This window comes from Triticum dicoccoides, chromosome 1A (genome assembly GCF_002162155.2).
Source record: "Triticum dicoccoides isolate Atlit2015 ecotype Zavitan chromosome 1A, WEW_v2.0, whole genome shotgun sequence".
In the NCBI taxonomy this organism is placed as follows: Eukaryota; Viridiplantae; Streptophyta; class Magnoliopsida; order Poales; family Poaceae; genus Triticum; species Triticum dicoccoides.
The window spans coordinates 53,590,387-53,602,270 of NC_041380.1; the positions used below are offsets into that span (position 1 = coordinate 53,590,387).

General features: G+C 45.7%; 2 protein-coding genes across 2 annotated transcripts in view; both read left to right on the forward strand.

Annotated features, from left to right (window-relative positions):
- Positions 1–6,317, forward strand: part of LOC119362576 (4'-phosphopantetheinyl transferase HetI-like) — a 17,334-nt gene extending 11,017 nt beyond the window's left edge. The window contains exons 8-9 of the mRNA XM_037627823.1: positions 5,771–5,891; positions 5,974–6,317. Of these exons, the coding sequence (XP_037483720.1) occupies positions 5,771–5,891; positions 5,974–6,080 (228 nt within the window). The 3' untranslated portion in view covers positions 6,081–6,317. The remainder of the gene's footprint in view (positions 1–5,770; positions 5,892–5,973) is intronic.
- Positions 6,318–8,577: 2,260 nt separating this feature from the next.
- Positions 8,578–9,359, forward strand: LOC119363050. Its single transcript, XM_037628384.1, has 2 exons — positions 8,578–8,989; positions 9,154–9,359. The coding sequence occupies exons 1-2, from the start codon at positions 8,704–8,706 to the stop codon at positions 9,177–9,179; spliced, it is 312 nt and encodes a 103-aa protein (XP_037484281.1). The 5' UTR covers positions 8,578–8,703; the 3' UTR covers positions 9,180–9,359.
- The last annotated feature ends 2,525 nt before the right edge of the window (positions 9,360–11,884 follow it).

Here is an 11,884-nt window from a genome sequence, read left to right on the forward strand (position 1 = left end):
GGAGGGGGCCGGAGATGGCACACGCAGCGACGAGGAGGAGGCCGGCGACGGCGCAAGCCGGCGACGGCGCAAGCAGCGACGGGGACAAGGCCTGCGGCGGCGCGGGGCGACGACGACGGGGAGTGGGCGACGACGGGCTCGATCGGGGCGGCGACGACGAAGACGAACGGCCTGGGGGCGTCGGGGGCGAATGGGAGCGGTTGGCGAAATTTTCACAAGTGCTACCTTATATACCCAGAGCAATGGTCCCGGTTCGTGGCACGAACCGTGACCAATGCCCCCCTTTGGTCCTGGTTGGTGCCACGAACCGGGACCAAAGGCCAATTTTCAGCAGCCCAAAGGGCGGGAAGCGGCGGCCTTTGGTCCTGGTTGGTGGCACCCCTGTCTCGTCGTCCCCTTATAAAAACAAAATTGTTAATTGTCGTCGAATGTGTGGGCATGCGATTGCGATCGAGGGCGACACTTGTAGTTGCAAGTCTACTGTTGGACATGCAACTACCCTCTCCCCCTCTCCAACAAAAAATGCAAGGCTCGTTGCAGTCGGGAGCAAGACTTGCAGTTGAAATCGAGGGCGACACTTGCAATTTCATGTTGGGGAACGTAGTAATTTCAAAAAAATTCCTACGCACACACAAGATCATGGTGATGCATAGCAACAAGAGGGGAGAGTGTTGTCTATGTACCCTCGTAGACCGACAACGGAAGCGTTATGACAACGCGGTTGACCTTTTGGACCTTTTGGTCCCGGTTGGTGGGACGAACCGGGACCAATGGGCCTCGCTCCTGGCCCACCACCATTGGTCCCGGTTGGTGGCTTGAACCGGGACCAAAGGCTCCCTGGTCCCCAAAAGGTCCAAACGAACCGGGACCAATGGCCCACGTGGCCCGGCCGGCCCCCTGTGCTCACGAACCGGGACCAATGCCCACATTGGTCCTGGTTCTAGACTGAACCGGGACTAATTGGCTGACCCGGCCTGGACCAAAGCCCTGTTTTCTACTAGTGTATCTACTAGCAAATCTATCGAGGGCGTCGCATTGTCAAAGACGCACACGTTCCTGTGTTTCCAGATCATCCATGGAACTAGCAAGGCAATGGACCTGAGGGCCTTGCGATGCGTCGTCGGCGTGTGCTCGTTCGCGCGCAGCCATCATGCCATGACAGTGGGCTCCTAGTCCGGTGGCCAGGTCGGCATGCGTAGCCAAGGCAAGCTGGCATGCCATGTTTGGCGAGTGAAGGGGCAGGCCAGGAGCAGCTGCTGGAGTGTTTCAGTAGCTTGGTCACATAGAAGGCACCTGGGGTGATGCTGCAGCCCACGTCGAGCGAGCCTCTCAGCCGTCCAGCAGCGATCTTGATTCGCCAACTAGTGAAAGAATTTTACTCTTGGCGGCGCCCAGCTTTTCCAAATCAGCTTCTAGGACGTGCATCGCGTTGAACCATGGAAAGTGGCCATAACATGACTGCGCCGAGTAGGTACCGTTGGCCATCCACCTCCAAAGCAGTCGGTCTGGTTCATTCGAGAGGTTGGTACGGTTCACGGTCTGCTAGATCATCAGGTATTGGCCTATCTCGTGGAGGCCAAGGGCTCCCTGGATATCACAAGCCCAGGAGTTCCCGGCCAGCCCTTCTGCTACCGTCCTTGATTTTTGTTGCCGCTTGGGGATGCACTGGTAGAGCAGCGGGGCGAGCTCGCGGATGGACTTTCCGCTAAGCCAGTGGTCCTCCCAAAACAGGGCAGACATGCCGTTCCTAATAGCCAAGTTGATGCAACATCTTAAGCGATTGCCTGACAAGGATGAAGTTATCGTGGAGGCTGCGTCCGGTGATGAATGCGTTCTGGTTACGACTAACCAGGCTGTCCAGCTTTGGGGCAAGGCGCAGCGATAGTACTTTCGTGAAGATCTTGGCCACCAGGTGTATCAAGCATATCGGCCGGTAGTCACGTAGCTGGTGGGCGTTAGCACGTTTGGGCAATAGGGTCATGAGGGCTTGGTTAAGCTTGCTGAATCCGCGGCCTCAACTCGTACAACTGCTGGCAACGTACCATACCTCCGCGGTGAAGGGCACATCGAGGCTCGCGAGGTTACCCGGATCAATAAGTTGCTCCAAGTCCATCGTGATGTCGCGATTGGCGGACGTGCCCAAGATTCTTTCAAAGTGCTCAAATGCCGTCTGCGCCATCTCGTCATGGTCGGTGAGCACATGCCCATCCACGGCCAGACTGAAAACCAGTTCTTTTGCCATCGGAAGGAGCATTGCCGGTGGAAGAAGCTAGTGTTGGCGTCGCCGTCCTTGAGCGTGGTGATGCGTGCACATTGTTGGGCGATGGTGCGGTCAAGGGATGCGAGGCCAAGGTATGTAAACTTGAGTTGCTTCCGCAGCCAATCTTCCGGTGGGGTGAGCACGCGAATCCCCTGTGCCTTGTCGAAGCGCGCAATGAGTTCACGGAAGATGGCCATCCTATCCTGGATGTTGCCTATCGACTTGGCACTCCAGCTGGTGAGGCTGTGGGCCGTGGCCTGCAGGCGTATCATGAGGCGATGGAAGGGGTCCGGGTCATGAATTGAGCCCCAAGCCGTGGCCACCATGTCGTGAAACCCATCAAGTCTCAACCATAAGTCCTCGAAGTGGAAACGCCGGTGCGCCGTAGGCATGGGGGAGCAGTCTAGCAGAAGCGGGTTGTCGTCCGACACGATGGACGCGAGGCAAAGAAGATGGCACTCACCATGTGCCTCCTCCTAGTCCAAGGTGCAGAGCACGTGGTCCAAGTGCACCAAGGTGGGTGGGGATTGCTCGTTTGACCAAGTAAAACGGCGTCCCTTTAGGTATATTTCCTTCAACGTGAGGTCGTTAACAAGACGGCGAAATACATTGCATTAGTTGCATGATTTGTCGGATCACCAACAACCACACTAATTTTTTGCTAATGGAGGTTTCCATGGTGTTTCCACTCTTAATTCGAATATCTCAACTTACTATAGTGTCGACAATCATCCCTTAGTATTAACAATTTTTTGGGGTTCCCAGTGCTGCTGTGCCCTTCTTCCATCTCCCTTGCCGCCACCAGAGGAGGACGTCGAGAAAGCTTGCGTGGATGCCAGTGAAGGTGGTGGTGAAGCTCGTGTTGCTCCGTTTCTCTAGCAAATGGCTGCAGATGCTGGGGCAGCGGCCCTCGATGGCGTGGCGGTGATGTCTTGGTGGCAGGCGGCGCCCACAGATGCTGGTGGCTGGATCCCTTGGTCGCTTGGGCGGCGAGGAGTCGGCGGGCAGTGGTCGATACGCAAGTCCTTCAGCTTGAGGCCCTAGAGCTGAAGGTACGGCCTCCTCCTCGCCAACCTTGGTGCTCGGCAACCTCCGTCGCCGGTACCCTCTTTGGTGTAGGTGTTGCGGGTCTGGGTCCGGGGGAAACCCTTGGCTGGCTGGTTGGGCCACGGCAATGGCGACGCCCAAGGGCACCACTTTCCTCCCTGGAGGCGTGGCCGAGGACTCTTCCTCCCACCCCTCGCCACTTTCCTGAGCAAAAGCTCAAAATCGGCTCTGGATTTGGCGGCGACAGCGACATGCCTGTCGTTTCTCCTTGGAGACGCCATCCGGGGAATGCTGGACTTGGATGAGTGGTGTTGTGGTGTGGAGGTGTCCGGGGGCTTTGAGTCTCTAGCGGCAGCGAGCGATGCTATTTTCTGCAGGTCCGGCGCCTTACCTTTGGTGGTGCTCTCAGCTCCGGTGTGCGTTGGTAATTGGTATGTTCATGTGGGTCGACATCCTCGTCCCTAGGTGGAGATGGTGGCAGTGTTAAGTATGTGATCCGAGTGCCCGGTCCCTCTTTGTGAAGGCTGACCATGTTTTCAATGTGTTCGTTGCCTAGGCTTGGCCCCAGTGCTGTTCTTTCGTGTTTGATTGCTCCTAGTAGCTTTCCCTCCTTGCTTGTGTTTCGGAGGATGGCAGGGCTGCAGTCGGCGTGGTGTGCTTCATGCAAGTCGTTTGTTGTGAAGTCTCCGTGTGGTCGTGAAGCTGGCTCCTTGCCTAATTCTCGGGTGAGCGCCTCTTCTTGCCGACAGTGCGGCGTCTTTCGAGCCAGGACGAGAGGGTAGCGTCCCTCTCTTCCCGTGGCTACTGGCTGATCCACTGCTGCCTCTTCTGCTTAGTTGTTTTAGGTTCTTCAGTGTGGTGGCAGCGACAGTTGCAAGCTGTGCTTTCATTTTCTGTCTTGTGCTTGCTGTGTGTATTGCGTTGTAAGCTGCTCTTTCAGCTCCTTGTACCGTTCTGCTGTTGTTTGATATTGGTTTTGTGTAATCCCTGGCCCGTTGATGGCGTGCTCTTCTTGAGCCTTCTTTCTAAAAGAACAAATGTTGAACCAAATTCAGCAGGAAGTTTGGTCTAACAGACAATTAGGGAGATGAGAAGATAAATAATAGAGGGTAATCATGCAGGGATATTCCCGTTGAAGTGAAAAACTTTTAAGTATAATAAAGTTCAATCCGTGATGACCGACAAGAAACCCTCCCACAAACAAAGGCTTGACTTTTAACAATGAGACGAAGTGTGTCAAATTCATTGTTCTTTCTAGGAGACTCCATGGAAACCTATAAGCCTGCAATCATAGCAACACCATCATTTGGGTCCCTAGTGTGTAGTAGAGGGCTCATTTATCCATCGTAAGCATTTATTTACCAATTTTTCATGTCACTGTTACTGAAGACTGCATAGACCAAATACCAGTTAAAAAAATATTATCTGCATGAATGATGCGCTGTTGATGAAAACATGGAAATTATATATACTGACAGTCATAATTCAGTCCCAAATTTTCAACATTTTTTACTTCACATATGACATATGTACCATTGATATAAACATACTTCCCATTTGACTGGTAAATCTGAAGACAATCACAGGTAAACCTAAAAGAAACTAAAGCAAATTAGAGGACAGACGTGAAGAGAAGAGGTACAATGCAGTATACCCACAACCGATTTTAGCAGTTGTTTCAGAATACATGCACTTACGAGAGTACTCACTACAGGAATGGTGTTGCATGTCCACACAATGTGAACATTGGGCTCAGGAAAACTAAGGAAAAGTTCACAATTATGACTTGGGATTTCATCTAAAATCAAAGGTCAAGAACACAACATTTGAATTAATTAAGCACACCCGCACTTTGAGTTCTGACACACCCATACGTCGTCAACAATCTCCTCTCTGCTGCAAAATACACATTAGAAAACCAAGCTTTTCTGATCTCAAGCCCTACAAGCAGCAGAGTTCATATACTCCATAGATTTTCTTGATCAGACATTAGGGATAAGGCATATTTGTTGTGGGTCCTTGTTATGAACTCAATAGGTCGGAGAATACAGCAGTGAATTTGGGGATTAATGGTTACTTGCGTGTTGAGTTCGGAAAGGATTGCTGGAGAATGGTCTCAAACAGTCTCAAGGAGGATGAACTACTGTGGTGGCCACTCGTAGACGCGTGCATAGGATGCGACGGTGAAGTTAGAGAGTCAACAGGTAAGGAAGGGAAGGGAAACAAAAGGAGGAGTCCATGTGGGAGAGAGCGAGGTTTACTTAATCAAACAGCTACATAGATAACTTGAAGGTAGACTGGATAGATGTTATTTCTCTGGGACAAATTCCCTAGGATTAACGCGAGTCCTCGAAAGGAGCATCTAGTTATTAACTCTAAGATAGTGGTGCCTTGTTATTGTGTTGCAACTTAGCAATAAATCAATTTTAATCAATCTGCCTTGACTCTTGCTGGATCTGTCAGACATCGAATACTTCCAGGCCTGGTTGTGACCATCTGTCTGAGAACTGGCTGTTTACACTAGCGGAGCTAAATAGTTCTCACTACATGTCAGTTTGTATAGAGGACAGCTCCAGAAGTCAAGGTCTGTATATATTTCCAGCTTGGGTAATAACTGTTTGCTTACCTTGTCCTTTCAGTTGCTTCATTGTTGCTGTATATGTCAGGTCCTGAAGACAGTCCAGCATCAGTAGGATTGAAAGTATGGAAGACCGTGCCATTTGTTGAAGATACACTCGTCTCTGGAACAGAAGCTGTAAAACTTATTGCCTGACTACTGAAACATTGTTGTGAAACACACTTGGTCCAGCAGCAATAGGTTTTGGTCTCTGCCCACTGAAACGTCATTTTTCCTGTGTTGGCTCTCTTCTCTTGGTGGAAACATTGTTGGTCTGAGCTGCCATTCAATGGCTGGCATTACATTACCGTATGTATCTTCAGAGTTTGTTTGCACAACAATGGCTGGTATTTTTATCAAGGAAAGCACACTCTTAATCTATCTAGAATGTTATATGGGATGCAATGCACTTGAGGTGGTTCTCAGCCACAAATGACGGTCGACAGTCAAGGGGAATGTACTAGGCTTCCTGGAACAATTTAGCTCGTTCTTCAATCTCTAGGACGATGTGACCGCAATAACATCCTCTCCTGCAACAATTCAAGTTCTTTGCCACTGAGCAGTCGTCAACCCACCAAATCACGCATACCAGATCGCCCACACTGTCAAGCACTTTCACCCTATTCATGTTTCAAGTGATCAATCAGAGTAAAAGGTCATTCCAGTTTATGGGGTTCTCGCCGGTTCTGCAATAGTTTGGTCACGTACTCGTCAGCCACAGCCCATACGCACACTGACATTGTGCACTCCAGACGGGAATGCCTTACCCTTGAGGAATCCATGTGACCGTGTATCTTGCATCTCGTGTAACATGCATTCCTATGAACTACTTCCTCCGTATCGATGCATTAGTCATTTTACGAAAACCATATAGTCTCAAAACACTCAGGGGTGGTGCATTAACTCTCACCTTATTTCTTATTTCTTGACATGAATAAATGAATCAACCAATAAGAGATGTAGGGCGTGTATGTTTTTAATGAGTTGAGACTACCTACCACGGCATGCAGTGGTTAATTCATTGCATGCAATGGTATTAATTAGCTAATGAACATTACGCTCTCTTGTTTTCCCTTCGTTTTGGTCCTGATGCACAATGTAAGATGACTTAGACTACCCATAGTGGGGAGTAACTTTAGTAACATGCATATGTTACTAGTCTATGTTACTACCTGCATAACGAGGAGTAACATATGTATGGTGTCATGCAATACTCCATTTATTAGGTTATAGACTCATCTTGTTTTGGTATGTGTGATGTTACTCATAGTATGAATAACATACAATGTTACCATATGCCTCTTTTTCCTCATTAATTTCTTGCCACATCATCTATCATCTATTTTACCTAGTTATGTGTGATGTTATCATCTACTTTACTCTCACTATGGAGTACGGAGGGAGTAGCATGATTTTGCCGTGAGGAGTGAGTGCTTGGCAAGCCGCCACAAAAATACCCTGATCTTTGACGGCACTAGGACTCTCCAAAGAGATGTCCAGTTTTTCTCCAACTGTCTTGTTGGAGTTCGACGCTCTACTTTCCGGCCACGCCTCCCATCTTCCCTTGGTGCAAGCGACCATGATGAGAACACTTGTTTGCAAATAGTTTTACTTGTTTTAAGTACCACTTTATGTATTACCTTTAACAAATTTTCCACGGCAATGCGCAGGGATCATTTAATAGTATACAAACAGGTACCCCGATAGAAAAAAGATACGTGGGCTCAATCAGTAGCGGAGAGCGGCATGGAAGTAAGATGAGGCCAATTGATAAGCCAAAATAATAGCACTGGCAAAATAATAAAAAAAATTGTCTCACATGGGCCAACAATTACAGATTTATTAGGCCTCGTAAGCGGGTTGCGCCGTCCCTTCAGAAGCTCCCCTCGTGAGTTCAACCTTATTTTTTCTGAGATACAGGTCCATTAATGTACATGTCCAGTGTCTTATACTAGTGTGATATATAGAATTCAATGCATATTTCCAAAGTGCGATGCAATATTGTAGCAATTTGCGGTTAATGTTGTAGCTTGTAGATGTGCAACTAATGTATACATTTATTTTTTGATGCAGTACCATATCTTAAAAAGTTAATATAATTAATCTAATGTTGTAGCCCGTAGATGTGCAATTAATGTACACATTCCTTTTTTGATGCAGTAATATATCTTCAAGATATATATAATTAATGTAATGTTGTACGCCCGTAGATGTGCAATTAATGTACACATTCATTTTTTTGATGCAATACCATATCTTCAAGATATATATAATAATGTATTGTTGTAGCGTGTAGATATGCAACTAATGTACACATTCATTCTTTTCATGCAGTGCCATATCTTCGAGATATATCATATATACAACTAATGTGTGTAAAACGTGTCGATATGAAGTTAATGTACACATTTATTGTTTGATGCTATTTCATATCTTAAAGGTCTAGCCTGTAGATATAAAGTTAATGTACACATTCATTATTTGATACAATATCGTATCTTCAAGATATAGAACTAATGTATGATGTAGCCTCTAGATGTATAACTAATGTATACATTAATTGTCTGACATGGTGCTATATCTTCGTGATACACAACTGATGTATGCGTCTGTATCATCATCTCAAAGAAGGCTATATATACCAAGACATAGCTAGCGAAGTCATGTATCCCACACATTCATAGAAGCCACACAAATCCTATATTGTACGATTCTAATATCAAAGGGATAGAGAAGGCTCTAGTGTAGGAGATACAAAAGCCATAGCCATGCGAAACTCATGTGCTTATGTTTCATCATCCTCACTATTGCGGTAGCCGTGTCGGCTGACGAATGTGAGGGTGACCGACAGGCCATGATCAAGGAGTGTGCTAAGTATCAAAAATGGCCAGCAAACCTGAAGCTAGATCCGTCGAACGCATGCTGCGCCGTGTGGCAGAAGGCAAACATCCCATGCCTTTGTGCTGGTGTCACCAAGGAGAAAGAGAAGATATGGTGTATGGAGAAGATTGCCTATGTTGCCAATTTCTGCAAGAAGCCATTCCCACACGGCTACAAGTGCGGAAGTAAGTGAAATATATTAAGGGAATCACGATGATCGGCATTTCATACATGCAGTTTTGATATTTATTATTCTTTGGAGTCACACAACTTTGATTTTAGTTATGCATTTTATATGTTTCTTGCGCTATTCTGATCATATGTTGGGTCAAATTGAATGGTCTTGCAGGTTACACATTTCCTCCTCTGGCGTAGTGATTCTAGTTTAGCCGCGGGAGGAGAAGCATTGGCTTTTACATTACATGTGTGTGGCCTCACAAGAGCTTCCCTTTCACATTTGTAATTCGTGAGGTTTTACTCATAATAGTTTATGTTAATCACTCTGTATGAGAACGTTTGTGAAACTAATAAAGTCTTCTCCTCAAATTGTCTAAATTATGTTTGTTCATACACAATATTTTTGGTTCTATTTACGGCTCATTGCAGGTGAAGGGATCAAGGATATTAGAAGAAATTACTGTTGTTAAAGCAACAACTTTCATGTGCTTTTTATATCCAAAGTTAATGGGTTCATTTATGGCTGAGCTCAACCAATTTTTCATCTTAGTAACTCTTATTCCTGGACCCTGGCTGATGCAAAGCTCCAAATACAACTTACTTTGCTAAAAGTGAGGAGACTCATGGGGAAGGGGATGAGAAAGATAAATGGCATATTCAGTTAGTTGTATATATGATTTCACACACAAATCCGGTGTAGTTCGATTGTAACGGTTTACTTGGATTTTGCAATGCGTGCAACGTCTGCTTTGTACAATGTATACACTACCAGCTTTTTATCACACGAAGTATTTCAACTAGCAGCTAGGCTCCCTTAAGGTTCTTTTTAGCTTATTCTTCTTTAGCTTAATCTTAGATTTTCATTGGCTTGGGCTTGATGATTTCCACGTAGACACCGCGTGGGACTAGGTGGGATGCTCGGGTAGGACTTTTCTATGACATGTATATCACAAATTTGGGCAAGAAGGCTCTACTTTTCGTCTCTGTGACTAAGGGAACATTAATATAGAAACAGTTAGAACGTGCATAGATATACAAGAGGGAGGAGGAGAGTTAAGGACAAAAAAATAGTTAAAGGTGGACCAAAGGTATCACACCAGGCTACCAAAGTAGCCCTAATTACAGAAGATCAGAAACAGAAGGACCATAGTCTGTTGTCCTCGGCGCAGATGCGCGACTTCTTTCTAATAGAAGACACACACAACATCATCAGCTATCAACGTAATCTGCAAAAGAAGTCTTCATTAGGATAGGCAATTGATAGAGCACACATATGCTTTCTCTAAAAGAGGGTCGAGCCCTTTTGGAAAATAACAACTAAAAGGGTCTATGATACATCACTTGTATACACATAGGTCTGCTAGGGAGAATAACCATTTTTGAATTTCAACCACGCGACTTGAGAAGCTCTAGTTTCTACTTGTAGCAGCCTGAGTTGATCAATCATCCAATTCTTGGCAATCATGTTAAGTTGATTTCCTTCACCACTCTCGCATTCAAAACAAAGAAATTGGAAAAGCCAACTTCTTTCTCACCACCTTTGTAATTCTTCAACACCATTACTTTGAGATGGTTCTCAAGGCATTTCACTGGATTTAGTAGTGGGTCAGACTAAGGATGCAAGTTCTTCATCTTTGCCTTCAAATACTCCTCTCATTGGGAAATGTGAGATACATGTTAAATAGGCAGTTGCTAACTAGACTAGAATATATAAACGAGAATCAAGAATTTATTTCAACATTTAAGGCAAACAAAAATGAGCACTTACAATGACATAGAACTTTTCCAAGAAGGGGAAGCAACTGAGAAGATCGAGAACGACATCCAAATCAGGGCCAGAAAACTTGAGGGCCAAAATATTCCTGGTGCATATCGAGTGGCCTAAGATGGGCCAGATTGTTCCCTAAAAAATAAAACAATGGACATGAGAAACAATTATGCATGCATCTAGGATTGCTAGCTGAATGTGAGAGCCAATAAGGGTGTTGTTGATAGCTAGTTGGATGCGACCATTTTCCTAGAACTGGCTATTTACACTCACAGTGCTAAGTAGTTGTCACTACATGTCAATGTGCATAGAGGACGGCTCGAGAAGTCAATGTTTGTATTGCTATGCCAGCTTGGGGTAAATAGTATGTTTATCTTGTCTGTTCTTTTGTCCACTTCATTATTGTTGGTGTATATGTTGGAGGTCCCGAAGATGGTCCAATACCATTAGGATTGAAAGTATGGAAGAACATACCGTTGGTCGAAGATACACATGTGATGGTGCTAAACCCGGTAGATATCGGGTAGGGGTCCCAAGCTGGTGATCTTGGTACGATGGTAACATGACAAAGAATGGACACGGTATTTACTCAGGTTCGGGCCCTCTTAAAGAGGTAAAACCCTTTGTCTTGCTTTGTTGTATTGATTGTGGATGGGGTATAGAGTACATGTTGATCTACCTCGAGATCATATGTGTGAATGAACCACTTTGTAGATCTAATGATCTAAGTTGTAATGATCTATTGACTATCCTAGCCTCGGTTTATATAATGGGGTATAGAGTACATTTAGAAGAGTCCTCGTCCTGTGCGCCAAGTCTTGTGGAATATCCATTGTATATGTCATGGGCTGCCCGAAGAATCCTAGTAATTAATCGCCACGAGGGTCCTCGGCCCGGCCCTACTGTCCGTGAGACGACATGGCGAGCACCCCCAACATGTTCCTTCTGGTCCATAAAAAAACCCCGTAAAGTTTTGTGGCATTTGGACTCCGTCTGATATTGATTTTTTGCGATGTAAAAAATATGGAAAAACAGGAACTGGCACTTGGCACTATGTCAATAGTTTAGTACCAAAAAATGATATAAAATGACTATAAAATGATTATAAAACATCCAAAATTGATAATATAACAAC

Bases quoted from the DNA above. Each gene is read 5' to 3' on its own strand.
- LOC119363050 (XM_037628384.1), top strand. From the start codon at position 8,704: ATGTGCTTATGTTTCATCATCCTCACTATTGCGGTAGCCGTGTCGGCT. The intron at 8,990-9,153 runs GTAAGTGAAATA...ATGGTCTTGCAG, and splicing joins ACACGGCTACAAGTGCGGAA to GTTACACATTTCCTCCTCTG.